Consider the following 22,886-nt stretch of genomic DNA (forward strand, 5'->3'; position numbering starts at 1 on the left):
TGGCTGAAACTTCTCGCTCACGATTAGCCGGGAGATGCTTGAATGCTTGGAGGATGGCTTCTTGAAAGAGCAAGCGAAGATGTTGTTTGAAGATAAGTATAGTGTGTGAGAATAGATTGAGTTGAAGCAATCCGAGTCTCTGACGTTCCATGGGACGGCCTAGAGATGAACCTGTGGTTTTCAGCGTTGTGCAAGATTTGCAGGCTTTGAATGTAGGCTATAGGAAGTCAGGGTCCGCTGGGAGGATGCTTGAGAGGCTCTGGATGTCGAGATATGGATGCAAGTCAACAGAATCATCGGAGGGCGACCGGATCTTATCAATGTTCACTGGAGAGATGCATGGAACCCCTCGAGCTGACAATGGCCCCTTCAAAGAGAAGGCAGAGAGGTTACTGGAGAACAGTATGGTTTATCATAATAGAAATGCAGCAGCTAAAGGATATGACTTGATGGAAAGAAGCTTAGGTTCCTTCTGCTAGCGTGGGCATTCGTGTAGCAGTATCTGCTGGAATACCCTGTAGGAGACTCCACGGAATACATATCAACTTTCCTACAGACCCTCATCTCCGAGGCAGCTCTTGTTTTCCACTTGGTCTTGAAAGTAGCAGCGCCAGAATCGGTGATGCACAATCACAACCGGTTAAGATACCACAAAAACTATGTGGGAGGGGCCGAAGTTACCACTGGTTGCGCTCCGCAAAAACCACATCGATGACCTTCTGGCTTGCCTCCGCACAGCTTACAAGGCTCTGCCATCGTACGAGTAAAGCGAGTCGTCCTGAAGTCGTGTCAGTCAATATCCAATGTTTTCATTCTGTGAAGTATTTCCACCTTTTTCCGCTTTACTTCTTTCTATTATCCTTCGTTGGCTGCTTTGGTTGATGCTGTCCTTGTTCTTAAAAATCACTTCACGATGGCACGTCTGGAGGTGATGTAGGAGGATAAATAACGTCGGGCAGCAGCGGCCTTGCCAGTAAGTGACGCCACTATTTCTAACCCCTTGGTGGCTTACCCACCCCTCTACATTTCCGTGAGGTCATAGAAGGGGCAAAAAAAAAAAAAAAAGTTCACGTAATCCACATGTGCGTGCACCAAAATCTATTCCTTAGGAGTTTATCATCAAATAAATTCTCATTAAACCTTGGCATTGGAATATTAAAACTTGTGAGCAAAAAACCTTTCATAAAACCATCAATGAATTTTTTAATTTGCTTTGTTGTTTCAAAAAATATTATCACTTTTATAACCAAAACAAAATTTAAAGGACGCTGGAGAAATACTAAAATAAAATTTTTTGAGTTGAATAACTAAAAGAGAAAAAATACTCTTTCCTCTGATTTTGAGCCTTTATGGCGTATTTTAGAAAGTTTAGTCTTTTCTTTTGAGGCATGTAGTATAAGTGATGCACGCACTTGTGCAGGTCATACCTGTTGGTTAGGATCACGGTAAGTCAAGATATCTATTTTATTAGGCTGAAGTGCCTCTTAATTCTGACGAGCTTACCTGTAATACTTACCCTCAGACTAAAATGACGTTATGCCGTCGACCAAATAATTGACATGAACATCTTGTTGTCGACCCGTAATGTTTCAGGGGAATTGGCTGTCTAAGCGATTCCCGCTTTCGTTCTGTCGCGGATAAACATCGGGGGGGGGGGGGGGGTTTCAACAGGCTACCTACCTGGCCCGGTTGCTAGACTAGTTCTAAAACTTAACCTCAGCATAAAACAAAGGAACACAAAATCTTACCCTGACGTGGTGCAGCCGACAATATGGACCATATATGCCATACCTGTGCTGAAGTATTCCGTACAAATAGAGATCTTCATGCACATATCATTGAACACAAAGTAGGTCAGTTGAATCATCAGAGACTCGCTGTTGACAAACCCACAGCTCGCCTTAACAGATGCGCTTCGACGATGTATCTTGTTGAACAATGATATGCCCCCGGGGTTGTTAGACGTCTTACGCTGTCTTTCGCACTCTATCGGAATTCATACTTGTCCAAATGACGGTTGCAATTTCGAGTCTCCCTCTTATAAAGCCTTGGAACAGCATTGGAGGACACGTAAGCGTGACGAATCCGCTAAATAGCCATGACTTAAGATTATGCAGATGTCCCGTGCAAGGTGAGATGTGGATTTTGCCGGAAGGTTGCAAACCGTGTCTCCCACGCACTCAACCATCACAAGGATTGCGATCAACGCCCGAACACTAAGATTGCGCAAAACGAGAGCTCAACCAGGAGCAAACTAAGTCAATATTCTTCACAAGCCCTGACGGAGGCCTTACCTCTTTTGGCCAGGCCAGTCAAAAAGAGGCGGATAACGAAGAGAAAACGAAACCCTTCAAATAGGAAAGGAACTCGAGACGTAGGCTTCGAAGCTGAACTGGACATTGCCCGGGAACCAGTCGACTCGGACGACGAAGTGGACTATGCGAACGATATCATAACGATTCCTAGTTCCTCTACACCTCTACAAGAGCGTGCGGGCGAACGGGTCTCGCCGGGTGCGGAGCGAAACAATCGACTGATTGACGAATATGTTCTTGCTTTGACTCCAGTCCAGACTGGCGTGCTTGGCACATTTCCACCACCACCTGTCTCGCATATATCGGACTTCCAAGCACCTGGTCTTTATGATCGACCTTGCGATGGAGTTGGCACGTTTTCGACATTGCCTGTTTCTCATCTGGACCTCCAGGCACCTCGTCTTCCTGACCAGCCTTACGGTTTTGCTGCAACGTTTCCATCATTATCTGCCTTGCACTCGTTTCAACTGAATCACCATAATAATGAAATGGGGCAAAGTAACCTGAGTAATTCATGTATACTTCCAGCAGCGGCAGAGTTGATATAATGGTCCTACCGCGACACTTCGTGTACGATTGATAAGAACGAGACATGCAATACAGCATTACTTACGTCCCATGTCAACCGGGCTATCCATATTGTTCGAGATTAACGTCTCTCACGAAACTATAACTTTGCCCTATACCCATCTATAGTTGATTTTATATCCTCGTTGTTCCAACCGTTCAACCGTCTCAACAAATGCCTTAGAGTGAGTGAATGGGATCTTTGTTATGTGCCGAGAGGTCTCTTCAGACACATATCCAACGCATATAATAAACCCTTCTGCAACAGTAAACCGCTGCCGGCTGTCTGTGATGATGCTATTACGTGTTAAGATATTGTAAAAAATAAAAATAAAATAAATTGAATTAGGAATAGTAACTTACAATCCGCCCTCTTCGAGTGTAATCTGTCGCTCTGGCATATCTAGATTCTCTAAACACGAATCATGCACTGCGATCAAACCCCATTCTTTCGACACCTTCTTGTCGATATCTTCCTCTTCAAACGTATGTAAATGCGATCTTTCGCGAAGGACAACAGTTGAGCCTGGGCTGCATAGTTGGAAAACAAGCGACCGTAACGTAGGTCCCGAATGGAAAGAGAAAGTATAACCACGAGGAAGAATGTTTCTGTAGCCCTTGTTAAATGTCCAGTAAGGCTGGCCGAGTATTTGTTCAGCGATGGTGCGAAGTTCCTGACATCATTTAGCGATGATCGTGGAAGTCATATGTGAACTAACGCGGTTATCTAAGCTGTTCTGCGCGAGAAACTCAAAACCATATGGCGTCAAGATGGGTAGGCCAGCTTCATAGAACTGAACAAGCCTTCTCCCTACCTCGCTTTGATGGCAAACATAGTTTCCATTATTTCGTATCGATACCAGCGCATCTTCGACTAAGATGTCCATTGTTCCGAAGTTCTGTTGCGGGTAGCATGATGTAAGATGACGAAATAAGGAGGGGTCAAAGTTCTGTATCAAAGAGTGCCGCTTAAGCGCTTATGCAAGACGAGTTATGATGCTACCGGGAAAATGGCGAAGCCGAGCTGCTTCCATTTTACAGACAAAGTGGAGCTATTTCCATCTCACAGACAGAGTGGGACTGCTTCCAACTTATGGACAGAGTGGGGCCGCTTCTATCCGGAGTCGGCTACATAGAGTTTTGTTAGAGGCGTGCTGTACAAGATAGCGATTCAATATCACAGAAGTTACAACGTTGCACGTATCTAAAAATCTTTTTGTCCAAATGTTTACGTCTTAGTTAAAGCAGAACTGCGTAAATAATTGATACGACTTATTTTGAGAGTCTAACACACACATAAGATCAACCATCGGATGCAGGCGTGTTATACAACTACAATATTCACGAGATGGGAGTTCGAAGATGAACTTCTGTTGTGTAGCAATTTGAGCGCATACACAGATGCCAATACACCAATGTGCTAGCAGCCTGCTGTATAAGTCAAATCATCAAACAAGTTCTAAATATCAAAGTATAGTAGATATTGAAGCTTAGTACAAGTGGGTTAGCATTGACCTAATGTCAACAAACTGTTAGCAAATGCTAGACTAGATTATGCCAAGGAGCAACACTGGTATCTTCAACCATTTGAGAACCATTTGAGGCCTGAAGTTACTTCCTTACAACTATATTCATGTGCAAAGCTCTATAGACTAACACCTCACCTCGGAACACCCTTGGCTACTTTTTCAAGTGCATGGTTGAAGCTTCCCGCAGGTCTGAATTGGTTATTCATTATTGTCGGTGAATGCAGGTGAAACTAGCCTTCGAGGCCTGTAATGCGGCCCATGGTGTTGGTGGCTGAGAGAATGCAGACTTTGTTCTCAACTACCTGTAAGAACCAATATAAATAGCCAACTCCTGAATGGTATACTTCTGTCAACCCTGAGAAACACTCAAAACTTTACAGCCGAATTGCAACTATGCCTGCAGATACCAGTAACAAGGACAACTCTGGAAAGCCAGAGGAAGGTAAGATTCATCGCCTTCAGTACTTCATCAAGTTTTAACTCTTCAACATAAGGGGGCCAACCAACAAAGCCCATTGAGCCTGTCAAACCTACCGAGGCTGATGAGCCCTCCGGGTCTGCAGAGGATGTCGAACCCGTCGCTTTCGAGGACCTGATAACCGCCGATGATATATACAGAGCAAAAGTGAGGCCATGAGAAAAGTTCATTTGGGCTATAGAGATCTGTTTTCAGGAAGCTATCAGAGGTTAATCTAAAGACGTCGCCATTGAGATGAAGAAAACACTTTCGGTTGTCGATAAAACTGTGCCTTGTTCAAGTAAAAGCCCACGGTTGACCCTCCAAGCAATCCTGTGTCTAAACTGTGAACTGCTAAGCTCAGAGCTGCTTAGTGATACAAACAGGGGCTCTTTTGGTGATGTAGTAGGTATAATAACCTGCAATTTTGACATCTTGACTTTGAGCTCGCCACGATGTTGGACATAAACTTTCTGCCTGAAGACATCTTCTCGACATAAGATGCCTGCTTGCGCCTTTTTACTTAGCATGTTTCTCCTCATGTAGACCAGCACACTTACCAAGTCATCAATGGCTTGGTTAGCCACAGGCAGATGATATTCGTCGGACCAGCTATACTGCTTAATACGAGTGCCATTTTTCTCTATTCGATTGCAGACGCTTTGCTCCTTTTCGGCTCGTGAAGCTTGTCGCCGGAGTTCATGTGAGATATCAAATGTGGTATAGCCAGTGATCGAAACATAGAGAATACCACGGTACAACTTATCGAGATGCACGGCGCTGCTCGAGTCAGACTCGTCCTTGTGGTTGGGCGCTAACAACTCTTGTGATGGCTGTGACGTGGTCGTTTCAGTTTGGCAATGTGGCGTGCGGAAGTCACCTAGAGTGCTGAGGAGACAAGACACGTACTGCCGATCTCTACATGTCCTTTGGAATGTGTCCCAATCGTATGAGGTCAGGGCTTTAGTCTTGAGAGTCTTCTGAATTTGATTCAGGGTGTACTGGGGTCGCAAGAGCTTCACTAAAAAAGGAATATAGAATGGAACGGAAGCCTGTATCTCTTTCTTGGGCTCGAGAATAGTTCCTGAGAACTCAGAAAATGTTTCTTCAAAACTGTTGGAAGTCCACAGACGGAGACTTGACGGAGGAACGTCTAGGAGATGATTAATTCCGTAAATCTAAGAAACGGAGTGAACACCAACTCCAAATCACCAGCAGCTCGAAAGCACGGTGTTCCAGGCCGGCATAGAGACGGTCGAGTAGTTGGATGAAGCCGAGCACTGCAGCCCTATCTCTGCGGCGTGTGCTATAACCGAGACGGTAGGCGTAGACTCTTCCGAGCTCCAACGCGTCCTCGTCATGTCCAATAGACAAATCAACTATCGTTGCTGCAATAATGACCAACTTCTCCCAAGGGTCTAGCTCGTGACGATCCAACTGCTCAAACCTTGCTATCTTGTTGAGAATGTTCTCCAGAGTGTCCAAGCCATGCGCCGACCTACAACTTTGCCATTGTTCCTCGGTCTGCGGTACTGAGCAGGGAAGGCGCTCTCGCCTTGTGATTGGTCGTGCGGGATCCTGGAGCACGACACGAAGACTACCTTGGCTAGAGGAATGATGAGCGTCTGGCACTTGAGGATGCATCAAAGCGACAATTGTATTGACAATGAGAGAGTCAGGTTCATGCCAAAAGCAACGTGCGTGAAGCCGTGTCATACGGGACTGCGGACATTGTCTAGCCGAGGGTGCTAGGACCAATTTGGAAGTTTATCGCATCGAATACAGACTAGCAGGCTGATGCTAATAGAGCTGTGTGTGGATCTCCAGGGGCCACTACTAGGGAGAGTTACCAGGAGGGGGCGTGTTTGTGGATTGGTGTAGGCCGAACATACGGCCAGGAGCGACTTGTGGTACTTTCAAGTTTATTGGCGTCGCCTGGGCAGCATATTTTTTGGTGCAGTATCAGCGGAAAGTTTAGGTTCAAGTCAACGATCCATGTCTGTTATCACTGCAGGATTATGAGGCAAGGGTTCGTGTTATGAAGAGCAAACGCATCCTCCACTACCATGAAGGAACTACTTAAAAGGGACGTGCAGCCCGGTAAGGCAACTACTGGTAGGCCTCACTCAACACTGGTTCGCCAAGCAACATCACTTTAACAGTTCAAGCCTGTCTTCTAGCTACCTTACTTCATGTGTAGCTCTCATCAGGGCCGCGGTGCATACGATTCCAAGACCTAGGCCGAGTTGAAAATGCCATTCTCAAAGGGTGTTACCATTGCCATAGCGATATGCGTGCCAACCGCCTTAATTGCTACTTTTGGCATTATCCTCACGGCCTATATTCACAAGGTTCGTGGTAAAAGAACCTCAGAGTTGGACGAGGCACCTATCCGCATGGACGAGGCACCCATCCACATGGAAGCGGATGACTTCCACCCTGGCATTGGTGTCACTGGACAAGAGCACGTAATCCATGGTTGGATCAGACAGAAAGGCCACTGCGAGGGCCGTAGCATCGACAAAAACGGAAACTTTTTTGAGACCATATACAACCCATCCCCTGATGATGATCGAGTCCACGCCAACATATTCCTTAACACGAGGCCTAACAAATCAAACTGGAATAAAACCAAAAAGCCAAACATAGTGGTGAACACAACATCTAGTTCTGAAGAGCATGAACTCGATCCCTTTAACCACTTACTGGCAATCATTTACAACGAGCGGAATCGAATGAGGAATTCGCGTGGAAGTGAGGAATTGAAAGGAGTACCAGCGGAGGCAGATGTCTGACATGTCTATTTTATAATTCTATCCCTATTTGCCTGTAACACTATGGTTGTACTAAGCATAACAGCCTGTTCCTCTTATACTTTGCTACTCCCCTTAAACTCAGTATGTGATCCATAAAGTAGAGGGCAGTTTGCGTCCATCCGATCAGCAAGCCGTGGTGGGAGAGAAGGACCCAAGGACTTGGCTTGCACGTTATCTCGGCCGTAAAGCTAATCTCCGTGACGGGAGAATCGTCAACGTAGCGATCGTTTCCTCCTAAGAGGAATATCTTGAGCCGTTATGGGACGCGTATTCGGTTTTCATGCCCGATAAGCGAGATCGTCTTGTTCATTCATACAGGGCCAGGTTTTCCCTTGAGATGAGGTGCAATGAATTTTTGGCCTCTCGGCGTCTAGTTTTGAGTGGCAGGGCCTTGGCTTCAAGGAACGATCGGCCTGGAACTAGAGGCGCCACTCGCACGATGCCTGAAGAGCACCAACTCTCTTAGTGCTTGTTTATCACATTAGTGATTGTCTCGAGAGGAGTCTCGATATACGCAAACGGGCTTGGGAAGTTTCTTTGGAAGCTCCTCACCAGGCCTGGAGATGGTACGCTCAAGGATTTGCACTTTCATCCTCATCTGTTCCGTCAAGTATGGTTAAGCGCTAGAATCCCGGACACTGGTGGACAGCAGCGCTGTGAAATTACGGTCAGAGTCTCCGCTGTGCCTCGCGGCAAGTCACGTCAGATCCTTGCATCTGTATGCATTGGATGGGTCGGTGTGTTTGGATGCGAACCTCAATCGGCAGCGGGTACACGATGGGTTTAGGCTAGCTATAGGTATGAACCAGAGATCCCTTCTCCACTCGGGTTTTTGGTTTCCATACATTATATTGTCACGAAAACGGCCACGCTGTCCCCGCCTTGCAATGACATTTGCATCATGACCAGAACAGTCTTGGATAAACTGAGGATGATCATCACTGGGGGCATCCACGTAATCTAGACATACTGATGGCAGAGTTTCGCCGTTGGTTGACTCAAGGACGCGGGTTTTTCCGCTATTCTCAATGATAAATACATTTGTCAGGTTGATATTGCAGCTTATAAGGTGTTCGGGTACTGCCAATGGTATCCCGAAGATGTGACAATGTGGATGGTGCCGCACTCTAGACAACAGCTACAAAGAAGGAGTGGTTATGAGCTTGTGAGAGATAATTATATGTCACCTGAGGCTTCCGTCTGGTTTCCAGGTGAGAGAAGCCGGGTTGTGGGAATACACGATAAGAGACATTCGCTCTACACAGGCTACCGGGCTGAATAATGGATTGAGAACTGGGTTTTCTTAAGCAACTTGGATTCCAATAAATAAACACTAAGATAACTTTGATCGAACTAAAAAAACGGTAGGCTCTACCTTCGCTACCTTGAAAAACACGATGGTATCGAAAGAGAGTCTATCCATCGTAGAGCCCCACGGACCTTTGCGTATTGTCAAACTTGGGCTCAAAATACAAGTTCTGCCTCGTATCCTTCATCCGCATCAACAAAGTCGAACTCACTTCGGTCGCCACGAGAGCTTTGATCGTCCGTGCTGCCAATCAATGTTTCATCAGGCATAGCGCTAGTCGTGGCAGTAGCGGATGGTGATCTAGACCCAGAAGACTGAAGTGAGGTAGCATGCGGACATTCTTGAAACAGCAAGTAATATAGAGCAACTTTGTAGCCAGTGCTCGTAACTGAAGAGTCGTCTAGTATGTAGCGACCACTTTCTGCGAGGAGCATTCCTGTCAGAAGTGCAATCTTGGCCAGAGTGTCACGCGAACATTCAGGAACAGGTATCCTCGCAGCCTGACCTAATAGCAGGAGAACTGTTTTGTCGTCCAAACCGCGCTCAAGTTGGTGACTAATATGAAGTCTCGTAAAGTTGTGACCATTTCGAGTCTTGACTCTCAGCCGTAAGTCCTCAAAGTCTGCTAAGAGGTCATGTCGGCAGGCTCTGTACGGCCGAAAGGTTCCAGCTAGGCGTCTGCGGAGGAGTTTCAGAAAGTTGAACAGTCCGTTTTGCATAAAGGCTTCGTACAAGGCCGTAAAGTCGTATGGAGCCTGAGATGAGCCTCCGTGGAGGGCAACATATAGAATGAGGATTTTGTGATATATTTGAGGGTGACCTGCAATGTACTGTAGTGTATCAACACTAGCAAAAGGTGTATCAGGTTGGGAACTGGTGTAATAGTCCTTGCTTGGCCTATTGGAGGCATCTTTCGACGAAAGGTCCAGGTTGGTAATTTCTCCCTCTAGTTGGCGCATGCCCTCACCTTCTTCCTCTGTTTCTGAATCTCCAGAGTCAGAATGGTAGAAGGTACCCGTCGGGCACAAGTGAGATTCGTCGAGTAGTACAGATACTCTTCGGGGGTAAACTGCGTTCGCTATATCTGTCGCTATTCCGGTCAGATACCATAAGCCAGCTTTATGTCTGGGAATCCGGTCCGTTTGACCAAGGTAGAAGCCAACAACGATAGCAAACTGTTTGTAGGTTATGCTCTGCAGATTGATACAATCAAGGTCGCCTGGAAACAGATGGTGCAGACATGCCAAAACTTCTCGAGGTTCTTTTGGGGACTCTGGCACATGGTCCACGGTTTTAAGCGGTTCGTGAGCATTATTATAGAGTTCGATCATCTCTGTAATGTATACATTGAGTATAATAGGATCGTTTGGTAGAATTTTGGCTTGTCCAAGCTTCTCGAAAATCGCTTGACAAAGGAACAGAAGGAGTTCAAGAAGGGATTGCATTTCGCTCAGATCAATTAGAACGGGAAGCTTCACTTCTGTGTGAAGCCGCTTGTAGAGGCAAACCAGAAATGCAAGCTTGCCTCCATGTCCACCATCATCCATGACTATGCCATCAGCTTGGCCRCCATYRGTGTGAGATCTAATGGGGACCTCGACAATCGTACCACCCATACGAACCATATCAAACTTGCGCTTAACACGAAGCTTGACACAATCTCTTTTCTGAGGTTCCGGTGAAGGATGCTGTATCTTGTCTGAGCTCACATCATCATCTGTTTCACCACCGCTTCTGAAGGGTACAGGTCCACGTTCGGGATCAACGGCAGTATCAAGCGACAAGCTAGTTTGAAGTGGTAAACACGTACGAGGCGGCGAGGTGGGAGCGCCAGGATTGTGGAGGCTCTTGTTCAGGTCCGTAACAAGCTGTGCAAGCCAGGTTGTCCAGGGGGTGTTGCTCCGAGATATCATGGTACATGTCTGAGCAGCGAGGTAACCCAGCTGGACCGGCGCAAGCTTCCAGGCTTTGTGAGGAGACCAAGACTCAGTATCAATGTCGAGGCCCAAATCTTTGGCCCAGATAAAGTAGCTGAGCTCGTTGGTATGATCAGGCTCAATCACGTCGTGGTAGGTCAAGACCCTGAACGGCTTCCCCTGAGCTCCACATCGACCGACGTAGGAGATCAGGTCGTTCGCAAGAGTCCCGATGTCATTGTGTTTTAGCCGTACTTTTTCGTCGGCTGGCAGCTCGGAGCGTAGGTAGTCACTCAGACCAATGTGCCCTTTGAGGGCAAGCTGTTCCTCGTACCACTTGAGTGGCCTTTTGTGGCACATGCAGTGAGCGGAAACGTAGTTGATGGTGATAGTCTGCTCCAGACTAAGGGTATTGTTGGAAAAGAAGGTCATGTTGATCTGTAGGTAGAAAGAATGATGTTGAGGTGAGTAAGGGTGTAATACAGCATTGAGAAGACTAGAGGAAATATCAGAGGAGGGGATGGTCGATTTTTGTGACAGGCAAGTCAAGGTCATCAGTCAGAGCCTGACCAACAGCATCCCTTGCTCAATTCGTCCTCGGAACTGATGGCAAGAAGTAACAAGCATTTTGGGTGAAGCTCGAGAGAACCACGCTAATATTGGAGTGACTTACACGCCCCTGGGCAGTCGATGCCCGTGCGTAGCTTATTGCCACACCCTCCCTGCTCCTGATAGAGTTTGGGGCATGGCAAACTGACCCTGCAGCGGATCTCCTGGCAACTTCGAGGCACCCCGTTAGTTGCAACATGGATTTCGTAACAGTGTGCCAACCACTTTAAACGCCAACGTGGGCATGCTCACGGCTCATAAGCAATAAGTCTGTTTGAGTAAACATGGATATAGAGGTTTCGACTCAAGTTCGAATGTGATAGCAAACAGGGGATGTAAAGTTTGTGAGGTGCATCAGCCCCCTACCACTGAGTTCCGTCTTTCTCGTCGTGAAAGCAGCGCATCAACAGCAAAGGTCATTGCAACCCATGTCCAATCCACGCCGCATAAGTTGGACGGTGGAGGTGCAGCGCCAGACCCGCACTCCATGTGTCGAGGTATCCTGTGCGTGCTCTTGGGCATCCAGAGGATGAGGATGAGTATATAAAGCTAGAACAGTCATTCTACGTGTCGACACTTCATATTTGTTTTACGCATCCTTGATCCTCCATAACACCGAAGTAAATTTCCTACTTATCAAGAAGGATGATTCCATATTGCATCTTGAGTGAAAAAGCGGCCCGCTGTGTTGATATCAAGCAGAGTGAGTCTCGTTACGATTATCCTAAAAGACCGTATCTAAAAAACTAAGAACCAATTTTTGTAGGAAACAAAGTCGATGTGAAAGAATTCCTTGCTCTGGAGGGTTGTCATCGGATTGCGGATACGGTTCGCGTATTCTGTCTTTCCATTGAGCAGATTAAAGAGATCCCACTGAGCCAAGGCCAGTCCTGGGAGATCTTGACATTATCGATGAGCACTCACCGTTGGGTCGTTCGCTGCAAGATCACAGGTTTGGAGGATTCAAAGGTCCATTAAGTTATTTCTGGCAGACTAGCAGTATCTTATGAAGCGCTGTCTTTTATTAACCATCCTCATGTCACCACCCTCATCCAAAGACAATGATCGCATATTTCCCTTCAGATTGACCAAGTTGTAGACGTAGATTCCCTGGTAGCTGGAGGTGGCAAGTCTTTAATTACAGATGGTTTACATTCACCAGGTCAACACCTGTATGCAGTAGGATTGACGTGACAGGGTTAGAGTATACATCCTACATAGCTAGGATGCTTTCTTGATGGCTGGCGGTAAGAAGAAAGGGGACCAGGCTCCGGTATGGTCAAAGTAACTGTAGTCTGCAGGTCCAGGTTCTGCGGCCCTTGAAGGAAGGTGATGTGGCTGCAGAGCCTGATTGTGAAGGAGGCTCTGGCGGTGAGGATATGCTGTGAAGAGGACGGAGGGTATATTAGGAGCTATCATCAGCAAATTTTGACTGTAATAATCCCTTCAGTCTCATCTGAATCTTGCCCTTTTCAACATGATCTCGACTTGTGACACTTTAGGCGCTGGTAAGCCCTCCTCTGTGCTGTTTTCTATGCCCACCAATGTCTGACATCCTTCACGCCTCATCGCCCGATCCCACAATAAATGGCAGCAGTCTCGTAAGCGATGAATCAACCACTATAATTGCTTCAGATAGCCCAAGTCCTTGGGAAATTCTTGAGAGTGTTTTCGGGGCAGGAAGCGGAGGTCAACGTCCACACGAGCATGGAATCGAGGAGGTACACAAGTCAAAAAAGCCTAGCGACATCGAAATCCGAGGTGATCCGGCCAGGGTCCAGGAATGGGTGGAGAGTGTGCCTTTGTGGGGGACGCCATGTACTCTCGTTTATCACGCTGGTTAATAGGCTTACTTGAGTGATCTTGAACAATTAGAACGGCTATTCAACACGTATCACTTACCGACCAGCAATCTAAGACTCAAACTACTCAAACCCCGTGAGGTGCAAAGAAAAGTGTACAAGTGAGGTTTACTCTGAGCGATATGGTGAATATCGACGCTTGTCGTTGCACCTACCCTTAGATTTGGGAGAAGCTTCCGTGGCTCGGCTAGTTTTGGGCGGAAACGGTATGATTGGCTTGTTTCGTCGTGAGACACAAAGGACATGGAATGAATAACTTATTGCGTTCAAGATACGACTCAAAGGGCCATAGTGCTGCACTAAGGAGATGAAGTACGGCTTTTGTTCCATGGATTCGACCGATGCACTAAAACAACTTGTTAGTTTCCACCTCGTAGCATTAATCGATGCAGCTTAGAGTTATAGAATAACTCTATTTTCCACAGATTTCAGGATGTTGATTGTGTGAATTTATATGGTCCCTTGCAATATACCAGGAACAATAACAACGGTCTCCAGACTCAACGCCATAAACGAAGCATCCTGCGGTGGCAGGCTTGATGTGACATAGCTCCAGGTGAGGATCGCGCCGATGTTGGTCCAAGAGTCGAGTCGTCCTTATGAAACAAGGCTGCTAAGCTCCAGTCACAACTTCACTTGCTTGCGAAGCAGAGAACAGGCTCATATACATACTCCCTTGAGATAGATTTTCAGTCAGTCTGACATCCTGATCTTGACGACCCCCGTGCCGCTGTTGTTGTTGTTCTGTTTCACCCAATTTTACGACCGTTGTGACCCCGCAATCTACGCATAGATTCATATCAATCGGATTATCGCATATTTTCAGATGCTCATCGACAAGGAAGCTACGATAAGATAACCAGCTCTTTTTAGCCTCCTAATATTCATATAACAGTGTTAGTGTCATAGTTGTGCATATCAACAAGAAGCCTACACACGACAACGTGAACTCCCTTTAAGCACCCTCCCACGGACAAAAACCAGAGCACGATGACCGACCGCGATGACAAAATCCATAGACTCCAGCGAGAGCTGGATGCGATGCAAAAAAGAGAACAATTAGCTAATGAGCAAGCCCGACTAGCAAGAGAGCAAGAGAACGCAGCAAGAGAACGAGAAAAAGAAGCGAGAGAGCAAGAAAAGGCATCAAGAGAACGCGAGGAGAACCTCAAACGCGACCAACGTAATACCTCGTACGACGAGTATTTACTACTTTGCCACGAGATACTTTTCACACCGCTTAAAGTGCAAGACAAGTCGAAATCATCCGGCGGCGGGACAACCGATGTAACAGGCAAGCATTACCCATTGACGCTACGTCCTTGGAACGGATTTCTTGATGCACAGAGACTGTGCCACGACATAATTACAAAAACTACATCAGGCTTCCTTCTGCCCTCTAAAATAGCTGTTTGTGCCATAGCGGAAGCTTCCCACAAAAGGCCGGTCGCTAGTGAGGAGGATCTCAGAACTTTTGAGCATCTGGCTGTCGAAGATCCTGTGGAAAACATTATTGCCGCATTCGGTCCACGATCCCAAGATCACCCGAACGGACGGGATTTTGACTGTAAAGTAATCTCGTTCGAGAATCAGCCGCTCAGTCTGTTGGAGCCTGACGAGACTGATCGCGATAGTGACAGGAACGATGGAGATGAGATATTCTTCGAGGCTGTGCAGGGGCCGCCCGGGTCGAAAAAGAGGATGGCGCTCCACCGCAAAGTCGTGAGGAAAAGAGGGCCAGATAAATGGGCCATCCGCACTAGATTCTCGGGGCAACAGTGTACGGCATTCCCCGGCGAGTACAAAGCAGCACACAAAATACCTGTCGAAAGTTTTCAGAAAGCCATGCGAACAGAGGACTTATTTACTCGGGTCGTCCTGAGACTCTCTAGCGGCAAAGTCAGCAACGATGGAGAGACGCGTCTGCAAGAGCAGATAGAAGAGACAGTCGCCAAAGCCCTGGCTCAAACGTTTCACTACATGATCCGCCTTGGCTGTAGTTTTGGATACCTGACCGCTGGAAAATCACTAGTCTTTCTACATATTGGAGACGATCCCAAAGTCCTATACTACCACGTATCCCAACCGGAGGACGACGCTAAAAGCTCGGACGGGTCGATAGATCTATTTCACACTGCCGTCGCTCAGCTGGCAGCGTTCTGTCTACAGACCTGCCGAGACTCTGGCAAGCCTGATCTATGGAAAGAGAGAGCTTTCTCGCAGTTGAGGGAGTGGCCACAGCCATACGCTGAGATGCGTGGCGGAACAACAGAGGAAGAATCGCCTCAGTCAACGTGCTCTGCTTCCTCCTATCCTGGATCAACCACGGCTACACAAGAGCTTACGGTAGAGCTACGGCGAACAACAAGAGCATCGTGTAAGCCCACGCTGGAGCCGAGCACCAATGACACCAGCGATGATGACATAACCGGTGGCCCCCGTAGACGAACTGACGGTCTGCAACCGTCGCTGAGAGTGACGCATCCCGGATCTAAGAAACGGAAGGACGTTCCATCGGGAAGTGATGAGACTAGAAGCAGTGAGGAATTGGAGGTCGAGACTCGCCCCTATTGTACACAAGAGTGTATGCTGGGTCTCAAAAGACATGGGCATCTAGATGAGAAATGCCCGAATGTGGCACTGCATTGCCGTGCCTCTAGAAACATGTCACATCCCATCGATACAGTTCGCCTCAGGGAGCTTATACGAGAGGAACTGCACCGGCCCGTCCATCGTCTGCGTTCTGTCAAACCTCTGGATCGCGACGGTAAATACGGAGAGACAGGAGCGCTCTTCAAGTTATCCCTAAATCATTATGGATACACATTCGTTGGGAAAGGAACCTTTGCTGCAGCTACGAAGAGACTACGACATGAAGCGGAGGTCTATACGCGCCTAGAACCACTACAAGGCCACGTTGTCCCCGTTTGTTTGGGGAGTATTGACCTGGATATGCCGTATCCATTGGCTGCTGCTGATGTTGTTCACATGTTGCTCATGTCATGGGCGGGAGATGCGCTCACACCTGGCGATGACTTCTCGCCAGAACTGCCACGATTCCAGGAGTTGCTTCGTACATGTGGTGTCATCCATGACGATCTTAGGCAGCAAAATCTTGTCCGAAACTATGAGCAGGGACATATCATGCTCATCGATTTCAACCTAGCGATTATACTGCCAGCCATGCGGCACAAGCGAGTAGATGGGCTGTCTCACAAGAGAAAGAAGCGTTTGCGTGGCTCAGCCACCGGCAACGCTTTTGATGAACCCCGATCTCTGAAGCAGCCTAGGCGCCATGGTCATGCTGGTCGAGTTACTTAGCCGTTCAGCATATGTATCGAATGGGCTGCCAGAGTATGTAAGATTTCGCCGCTTGCACACCTCCTGTCCCTGGAGCTTTATGAGCTGCGAACCTGCCATGGGGGTGGAATGTTAATCGTGTTTGGTGTAGATAACGTCTGTACAAATTCGCTCAAAAACACCATCGGGGCGAATGCCATAGACAAGGAGGTCCATCGCCTTTAGGAGTCTAAGCGGGTTACACATCTGGGATAACGACAGCTTGAAGTGGCGTGTTGAGCGAGGAAATTGCACGTTGACCTTGTATTTCTTGCGTAGCACCAACCTACAATGTGACGGTGGGATGCTCAGTGTCGAACAAGCGTCGGCTTGACTGCCTAGTCAGCAGGTACATGCCTGGCTACCCTGCATTTGCTTCGAACCATTTCCCAGGAAATGAACTTGATCAGAACACATAAGTCTGGCATCGATTTCCAATAGCTTGTGGTCTTGTTCCAAGGCTTAGTACTAGTATACAGGGCTCAGTCTTCAATAATCTCCGTCCGGTTAGTCCAACGAATTAGATTAGCATCAAGAAATGCTTTCATGTCATCGCCGTCCTTAAACTCGGTGAGGTCAACAAAGTCGACTCGTGCCTCTTCTACTTCCATAGCCTCCGAATATAGCTTAACAGACCGATCGTGATGGAACATATCTTGCATCGTTGCATCGAGCTTCACTTTCGTGTCGACAACCTCAGTCAGATCAATATATCTGATTTGCGATGACCGGGCGGCAGGCTTTGGGGGACGTCGAACAGATCGGTCGTGGTGGAGTGTCTTCACGATAGCACCAGGCGCTCTGGCCTTCGGGTTCCGCTGACCATCAGGCAAACATCTATAGCCACGGTAATGCCTTCGAACCACCGCCTCTCCGGTGCCCTGGTCGGCATGTTCGATGGTGACGTGAAAACGCTTCAGCTCAGGAATAAGGGCTCCTATGGCATCGCTCCCATATGAGATAGACTCGTGGGATGAAGGGTTTGCCGAGCTCATGTTGGGACTTGGTGGACTTGGTGGATTGGGAGTGAGATGAAAGGGGGAGAAGAAGACGGACATGTTAAGGGGACTCTGCTGCTTTAAATACTTGTTCTGTGTCGACATGTGACAGGTTTATTCTATGTCGGAAATATTTGGTAAGGTTGTTGGATGGCATAACCTGGCTACGAAGGTATGCGTGATTCAAGCCATCACTTGCCAAGTTTAGTGATATGACACACAAGAGGGCCAACGCCCCTTTCAATCTATTTGCTAATGAGTGTTTGAGGGTACTAACGAATGAAATATGAACAAAAAATGATGAGCCAGGTATTTGGCGTTGCGAACTGGAGGTTACCATGAAATAGTTTGAGTCTGTGGTAAGCTTGACTCTCTGCAAACACAGCCGCCGTTGGGAACTAGAGGATGACAAACTACTCAAACAAAAAGGGTAGTGACACTACTGACTACCAGAGGTAGAGACCATCCCATTGTTCGAAACTGATTGGACAGTAGCCGACTTTCGTAACGACATGCCGATCTCTATCGCAGCTTTGGAGTTCCATGGGTTTGGGTTAGTAGGTGTGCAAGGTGCTCCAGGCCCTTCGTCCTCCTCATCTAGTACAGGATCGGCATAGTTCAGCTGGGCTATGTTAGAGCTCATGATACCAAAGTGGAGGGAGGTCAAGAACTGACCATTTCAACTGCCTCTTTGAGCGTCTGTCTTGCTTCAGCACGGAGTCTCTGGGCAGTTGCTTTAGACTCGTGCCAGATATACTCAGACTGGCTCAACTGCCGCACCACATTCTTTGACTGGCGATCTATAGATAACATTCTGGTGACAAGTTTGTCAAGAGTGGCTACGAACTCGGCCTTTGTTGGGGATTTCTGAGCCATGATAGTGTTTGATAGCTGTAAGTGTATCAGGAGTTCGCCTCATCTGGTCTCCCCAGAGAGGCTTTATATCTCAATGAGCAATCCACGACCTCATTATATCTATTTTAAGTAACCCCTCACGGTCTATAAATAGAGTGCTATCTTTCTTTTTGGCACATGGTCAGGGTGTTGAACATGTGTTCTAGAAGTGCGTTGTGGCTTTTGTCTATAGTCCATTATAATCTACGCCTGCGGTGTAGGAATACGCATCCGAGTTTGAAGTGTGTTTACGTAAACCATCCATCTACAGTACAGCTGAGTTCTCACAAGCGATCTCAAAACAAATAAAATGATGTTTCATGTATTCAAAGAGTAGCACTGCACGTAATAAACTATGACTGGTCCGGCTCGGACTTAGGAATGTCTGAGGGTGAGGAACTGCTAGACAGTTCGACAATGGTTTCCAGCCTTTGAACAACCCCGCTCTTAGGGGAATCTTCTTTCTCTTCAGATACGTCATGTGTAGTCGACTCTACATCTGTGTTCTTGTACGTGGTGGTGGGACCGACATCTCGAGGCATCTTCCTATATGTTAGCGCATCTCTAGAGTGAGCAAAGGGGAAGCTACCAAGTGACCCATGAGTAAGTTAAGTCGCTGGTTTTCCATTGTGACAGAAGTGATACGCTCCTGCTGAGCATTGACTAGAGCGCGCAGCTGCTGTATCTCAACATAGAGATGTTGACTTCGTTCTACCTCACCCACGTATGCACCCTGCCATGCCCAGCATGCGCATTGGCACTCTAAGAGTTGGTTGCAGAGTTGGTTGAAGTCTGCAGTGGTGTCTGTGTTCTCGGAATTCATCTTGACGGTGATGCAGGCAATTGGTAATTCTGCATCTTGAAGCAAATACAATATCTTGATGCCTTTTCTTATACGAAGCATCCATAATTTGAGCAAGAACGTGAAACATGATTAAGCAATCAGTATTATGATGGTGGGATGGTTGACAGAACCGGAGTGATGGCAAGGCCCGGGTGTCAGAATAGCGGGCGGTAGCGAATAGCCCAATGAGAAAGAATGTTCTGAGTGGCCAATCGCGATGTTCCCATCGAGGTACTGACCAAGTTTCGTTTTGAGATCTACCTATCAGATTACTCTTTGCAACGCTCCAATTGGGATGTAGAGATATGCGCCCAGTACCTAACAAAGTTACCATTCTCATGCTAGGATGGAGAAAGAAGATCGGTTGGACAAGAAAGTGCCTGCGCAGGCTCTCCATAGTCGAGTCGAAGATTCGCCAAATTGAAAAAAGCATGTGTGAGATCATGTATATCCCGCTTTCTGGTCTCTATATTTCCGATCCGGTCCTCCACTACTTGCTATTTGTCACACATGGATCGTCGAAACGAAACGCTGTCAGCATTACTGCTGGACTACGAAGCTAGCCTCAAAGCAAGGCTAGCCCACCGCGCTCATGAAGACCTGAGGGCCGAGGCAACTCTGGCATCGACGCTTCAAGAAGTGCAGAGTAACATCGAGATCGATCAGTCGAACTTGGACGAAGAACAGATACAGCTCAAAGACCAGGTCTTAAAGTTGCACACTGAAGCGCTTGCGATTCTTGACATGCTCAACGACAAGTTTAGACAGAGCGAAGAGTTAAAAAACAAAGCTGACACGTTGGTGACTTTTCACATAAAAGATTCACAAGAAGCTAGACGAAACTTGGATCGAGCGAGGAGTTGTGAGGATGTGGATCACCGCAACGCACTCGTGGCCGAAATTGTATGCTACCTGATAGACCTTGGAGTCCCACGATACTAAATATCACCAGGAAGAACTAATCACGGATCGGCCGAGAAAGAAGCATCGCAACAATGATATTCAGGACAATTGTCCTTCACTTCCGCCGACAGTCAACACAGATTGAGAGACCAGCTCTTTACCTTTCACATTCAAGCCTACATAACCTGTATATCAAACAAATTTCTTCCATACAATACCGTTACCAAGAAGCCGAACTATTTTCAGGGTGCCGTCGGTCTTCGCCCGTGTGTGACTCCGAAGAATTCCACCACCTTATGTTGGGTTTGGTGAAGAAACGACGTGTTGTAGTCTATTGCTGATAGTTTGAATGTCGAGACTGCCTCTAAGACGTTGAGGTGGCTCCTAGGCAATGGACTACTCCAGAGGGGGCTAGCGCTTGATCGTGTGAATAACTGCCCTACCAAAGAAATCGATCTGTTGCGCGTCTCAATCGCTCTGGGGGGTAGGTGGAGCGCGTTGTATACCTGCGCACTGGCTCGACTTCGTCATCGTAATCTTCGTCGTATCTAGCTCTGGAATTTGTACCTCTACGCTCAGCTCGTTCGTTATGGTAGTACTGCCCCATATCAAATTCATCGGGTCCATAGTCGAAACCTCTTTGCCTATCCTCATAGTCGTCTCTCCTTCGGCGTCCACCGTAGTGTTCTATCGGCCTTCGGAAATCTGTATCCCAATTTAATCTGTGACTGGCCTCTTCGGGATCTGCCGTCCTGCGTCTTCTGGTATCCTCCCTTCTTCTGGGTGACAACTCTTGGGGTTCTGAGTAAAAGCGACGTGAGCTCGTAGCAGGCAGACCATCAAGGGGCGAACGTCTCACAAGGTTTCGCCGATCTGGCGATGGGGACCTTGAAACCCCTCTCGTTCCTGTGAACCTGGTCTGTCTTCTTGACCTCAGCTGCTCTCCTGGGACTCTCTCAGGTCTAAGCGTTGGCTCTGGTCTTTGTGTACGTGGCGCCGGTATCCGGAGGGGTAGTGCTTGTGGTCGTGGCAAGTTCCTCACGGGTGTTTGTCTCGGGGTAGATCGCTGCTCAATTTCGCGTATCACCGAATCCTGGCGCTCACGCTTTATCATCTCGTCCTTGATACTAGGTAGGCCGTTTTCTAAGCGTGGAAAGTTCCAAGAGGGTCGCGCTCTTCGATCACCTCTTACGCTGATGTCGCGTATCAACATATCTGTGGGATCCTTTTGGCATGCAATCTCCACAGCCGACTTTGTGAACCACCTTTCTACCCCGTTGATCATCCACATAAGGAGTATATCCCCGCTTCTCCGACGTCTTCCTTCACCAAAGGCAATATCTACTGGTGGGTTCCTCAAAATGTCTCGGTTGTTCAGATTGATTGCTTCTCCAGGTGTGAGTTGTGGTATATCTCTGTCCTCATTTGCATATGTAGCTTGGACTAGAGTGTATGTCCGGGATGGAAGGATCCGATTGCTAGCCCCCAAGGGCCCCGGAAGGCTGAAGACATAAGAGCCTCCCTTACTCCTCCCTTGGAGTAAAGCCCAGCTTCGTTCGTCGTCTCGGGACCAATCTATAATCTTATACCATCGCTCGGGGAAAAAAGACTTTGCTGGTATGGGATCTCTGTCCATACCGCGGTCTAAGCATGGTGGTCTGTCCATGTAACCCTGGGCGTCTGGTGGGTGAGTTAGTTCCCAAGCATCAGGATCAAAGGACCAATAATCTAGATGTACTTGGCTGCCATCTTCTTGGCCGTCATCTTCTTGATCGTTACCTCCTTGGTCGTCACCTCCTTGATCGTCACCTTCTTGGTCGTCACCTCCTTGGATTTCACCTCCTTGGTCATCGTTTCCTTGGTCATCATTTCCTTGATAGTCATCGCTATCCTGTCTGTTGATCCGCACATTACGAGCTTCTCTTTCCATTCTTGTAGCTTGTATGGACTCTTCAATCAACTCCATTGCATTGATGAGTGAGTCGTAAGTATCTCCGCTACACTTACTTACCTCATCCAAAACCTCGTCAACGCAGTCCTCGATCTCACGTAACTCCTCTTCAGCCTGCTCCCAGGTCATTGCCCGAGTATTGACATCAAAATTTGTAATTCTTGTATTCAGCTGGTCGACGTGTTGTCGAGCGCGAACAACATCAGTATCATTTGTTGTATGTTGGGAAATAGTATCGTCATCCACTACATCATTGTTGTGAGATTCACCACCTCCTGTTAGAAGATTGTTACCTTTGGATAATGGCGAGGGTGTATTGACAACGGCAGCATTGGTGCCAGTTGGTCTTAAATATCCAAGAATTCTCGAGGCGATTCCAGATCGAGAAGATTCTGGCTCTGTTTGGGATTCATGAGTCTCTTGTTCTCCGGAAGGAATTTGCTCTTCATGGTCTCTCGATTTGGGGTTGTCCCCATGCTCAGGAGCGTCCTCAAACTCAAGAGCCTCTTCCCATTCAGGAGTCTCTTCTTGTCTTGGAGTGGCTTGTTTTGGGGTGGCTTGTTTTGGGGTGGCTTGT

At 47.5% G+C, this 22,886-nt stretch overlaps 10 protein-coding genes across 10 annotated transcripts in view; 4 read left to right on the forward strand and 6 right to left on the reverse strand.

Moving 5' to 3' along the window:
* Window positions 1–1,771: 1,771 nt before the first annotated feature.
* FMAN_07313 (uncharacterized protein) lies at window positions 1,772–2,863 on the forward strand (the record flags this gene model as incomplete). The annotated part of the gene is made up of 3 exons (XM_041830920.1): window positions 1,772–1,849; window positions 1,896–2,070; window positions 2,118–2,863. The coding sequence occupies 3 exons, from the start codon at window positions 1,772–1,774 to the stop codon at window positions 2,861–2,863; spliced, it is 999 nt and encodes a 332-aa protein (XP_041681535.1).
* A 378-nt stretch (window positions 2,864–3,241) lies between these two features.
* FMAN_07314 (uncharacterized protein) lies at window positions 3,242–3,769 on the reverse strand (the record flags this gene model as incomplete). Its single annotated transcript, XM_041830921.1, has 2 exons — window positions 3,242–3,556; window positions 3,602–3,769. 2 exons carry the CDS (start codon window positions 3,767–3,769, stop codon window positions 3,242–3,244), a joined length of 483 nt encoding a protein of 160 aa, XP_041681536.1.
* Window positions 3,770–5,098: 1,329 nt separating this feature from the next.
* On the reverse strand, window positions 5,099–6,512 carry FMAN_07315 (uncharacterized protein; the record flags this gene model as incomplete). Its single annotated transcript, XM_041830922.1, has 2 exons — window positions 5,099–6,021; window positions 6,071–6,512. 2 exons carry the CDS (start codon window positions 6,510–6,512, stop codon window positions 5,099–5,101), a joined length of 1,365 nt encoding a protein of 454 aa, XP_041681537.1.
* A 608-nt stretch (window positions 6,513–7,120) lies between these two features.
* On the forward strand, window positions 7,121–7,663 carry FMAN_07316 (uncharacterized protein; the record flags this gene model as incomplete). Its single annotated transcript, XM_041830923.1, has 1 exon — window positions 7,121–7,663. The coding sequence occupies one exon, from the start codon at window positions 7,121–7,123 to the stop codon at window positions 7,661–7,663; it is 543 nt and encodes a 180-aa protein (XP_041681538.1).
* A 1,485-nt stretch (window positions 7,664–9,148) lies between these two features.
* FMAN_07317 (uncharacterized protein) lies at window positions 9,149–11,341 on the reverse strand (the record flags this gene model as incomplete). The annotated part of the gene is made up of 2 exons (XM_041830924.1): window positions 9,149–10,542; window positions 10,603–11,341. 2 exons carry the CDS (start codon window positions 11,339–11,341, stop codon window positions 9,149–9,151), a joined length of 2,133 nt encoding a protein of 710 aa, XP_041681539.1.
* Window positions 11,342–14,370: 3,029 nt separating this feature from the next.
* Window positions 14,371–16,701, forward strand: FMAN_07318 (uncharacterized protein; the record flags this gene model as incomplete). Its single annotated transcript, XM_041830925.1, has 1 exon — window positions 14,371–16,701. One exon carries the CDS (start codon window positions 14,371–14,373, stop codon window positions 16,699–16,701), a length of 2,331 nt encoding a protein of 776 aa, XP_041681540.1.
* A 500-nt stretch (window positions 16,702–17,201) lies between these two features.
* Window positions 17,202–17,822, reverse strand: FMAN_07319 (uncharacterized protein; the record flags this gene model as incomplete). Its single annotated transcript, XM_041830926.1, has 1 exon — window positions 17,202–17,822. One exon carries the CDS (start codon window positions 17,820–17,822, stop codon window positions 17,202–17,204), a length of 621 nt encoding a protein of 206 aa, XP_041681541.1.
* A 334-nt stretch (window positions 17,823–18,156) lies between these two features.
* Window positions 18,157–18,593, reverse strand: FMAN_07320 (uncharacterized protein; the record flags this gene model as incomplete). The annotated part of the gene is made up of 2 exons (XM_041830927.1): window positions 18,157–18,339; window positions 18,393–18,593. The coding sequence occupies 2 exons, from the start codon at window positions 18,591–18,593 to the stop codon at window positions 18,157–18,159; spliced, it is 384 nt and encodes a 127-aa protein (XP_041681542.1).
* A 1,372-nt stretch (window positions 18,594–19,965) lies between these two features.
* Window positions 19,966–20,503, forward strand: FMAN_07321 (uncharacterized protein; the record flags this gene model as incomplete). Its single annotated transcript, XM_041830928.1, has 2 exons — window positions 19,966–20,358; window positions 20,408–20,503. The coding sequence occupies 2 exons, from the start codon at window positions 19,966–19,968 to the stop codon at window positions 20,501–20,503; spliced, it is 489 nt and encodes a 162-aa protein (XP_041681543.1).
* A 294-nt stretch (window positions 20,504–20,797) lies between these two features.
* The window catches only part of FMAN_07322 (uncharacterized protein), a gene marked incomplete at both ends in the record, with an annotated part of 2,588 nt that continues 499 nt past the window's right edge, over window positions 20,798–22,886 (reverse strand). Inside the window, 3 exons of the mRNA XM_041830929.1 lie at window positions 20,798–22,318; window positions 22,370–22,554; window positions 22,603–22,886. The exon at window positions 22,603–22,886 is cut by the window's right edge and continues 159 nt beyond it. Of these exons, the coding sequence (XP_041681544.1) occupies window positions 20,798–22,318; window positions 22,370–22,554; window positions 22,603–22,886 (1,990 nt within the window). The remainder of the gene's footprint in view (window positions 22,319–22,369; window positions 22,555–22,602) is intronic.

This window comes from Fusarium mangiferae, assembly GCF_900044065.1.
Source record: "Fusarium mangiferae strain MRC7560 genome assembly, contig: FMAN_scaffold005, whole genome shotgun sequence".
In the NCBI taxonomy this organism is placed as follows: domain Eukaryota; kingdom Fungi; phylum Ascomycota; class Sordariomycetes; order Hypocreales; family Nectriaceae; genus Fusarium; species Fusarium mangiferae.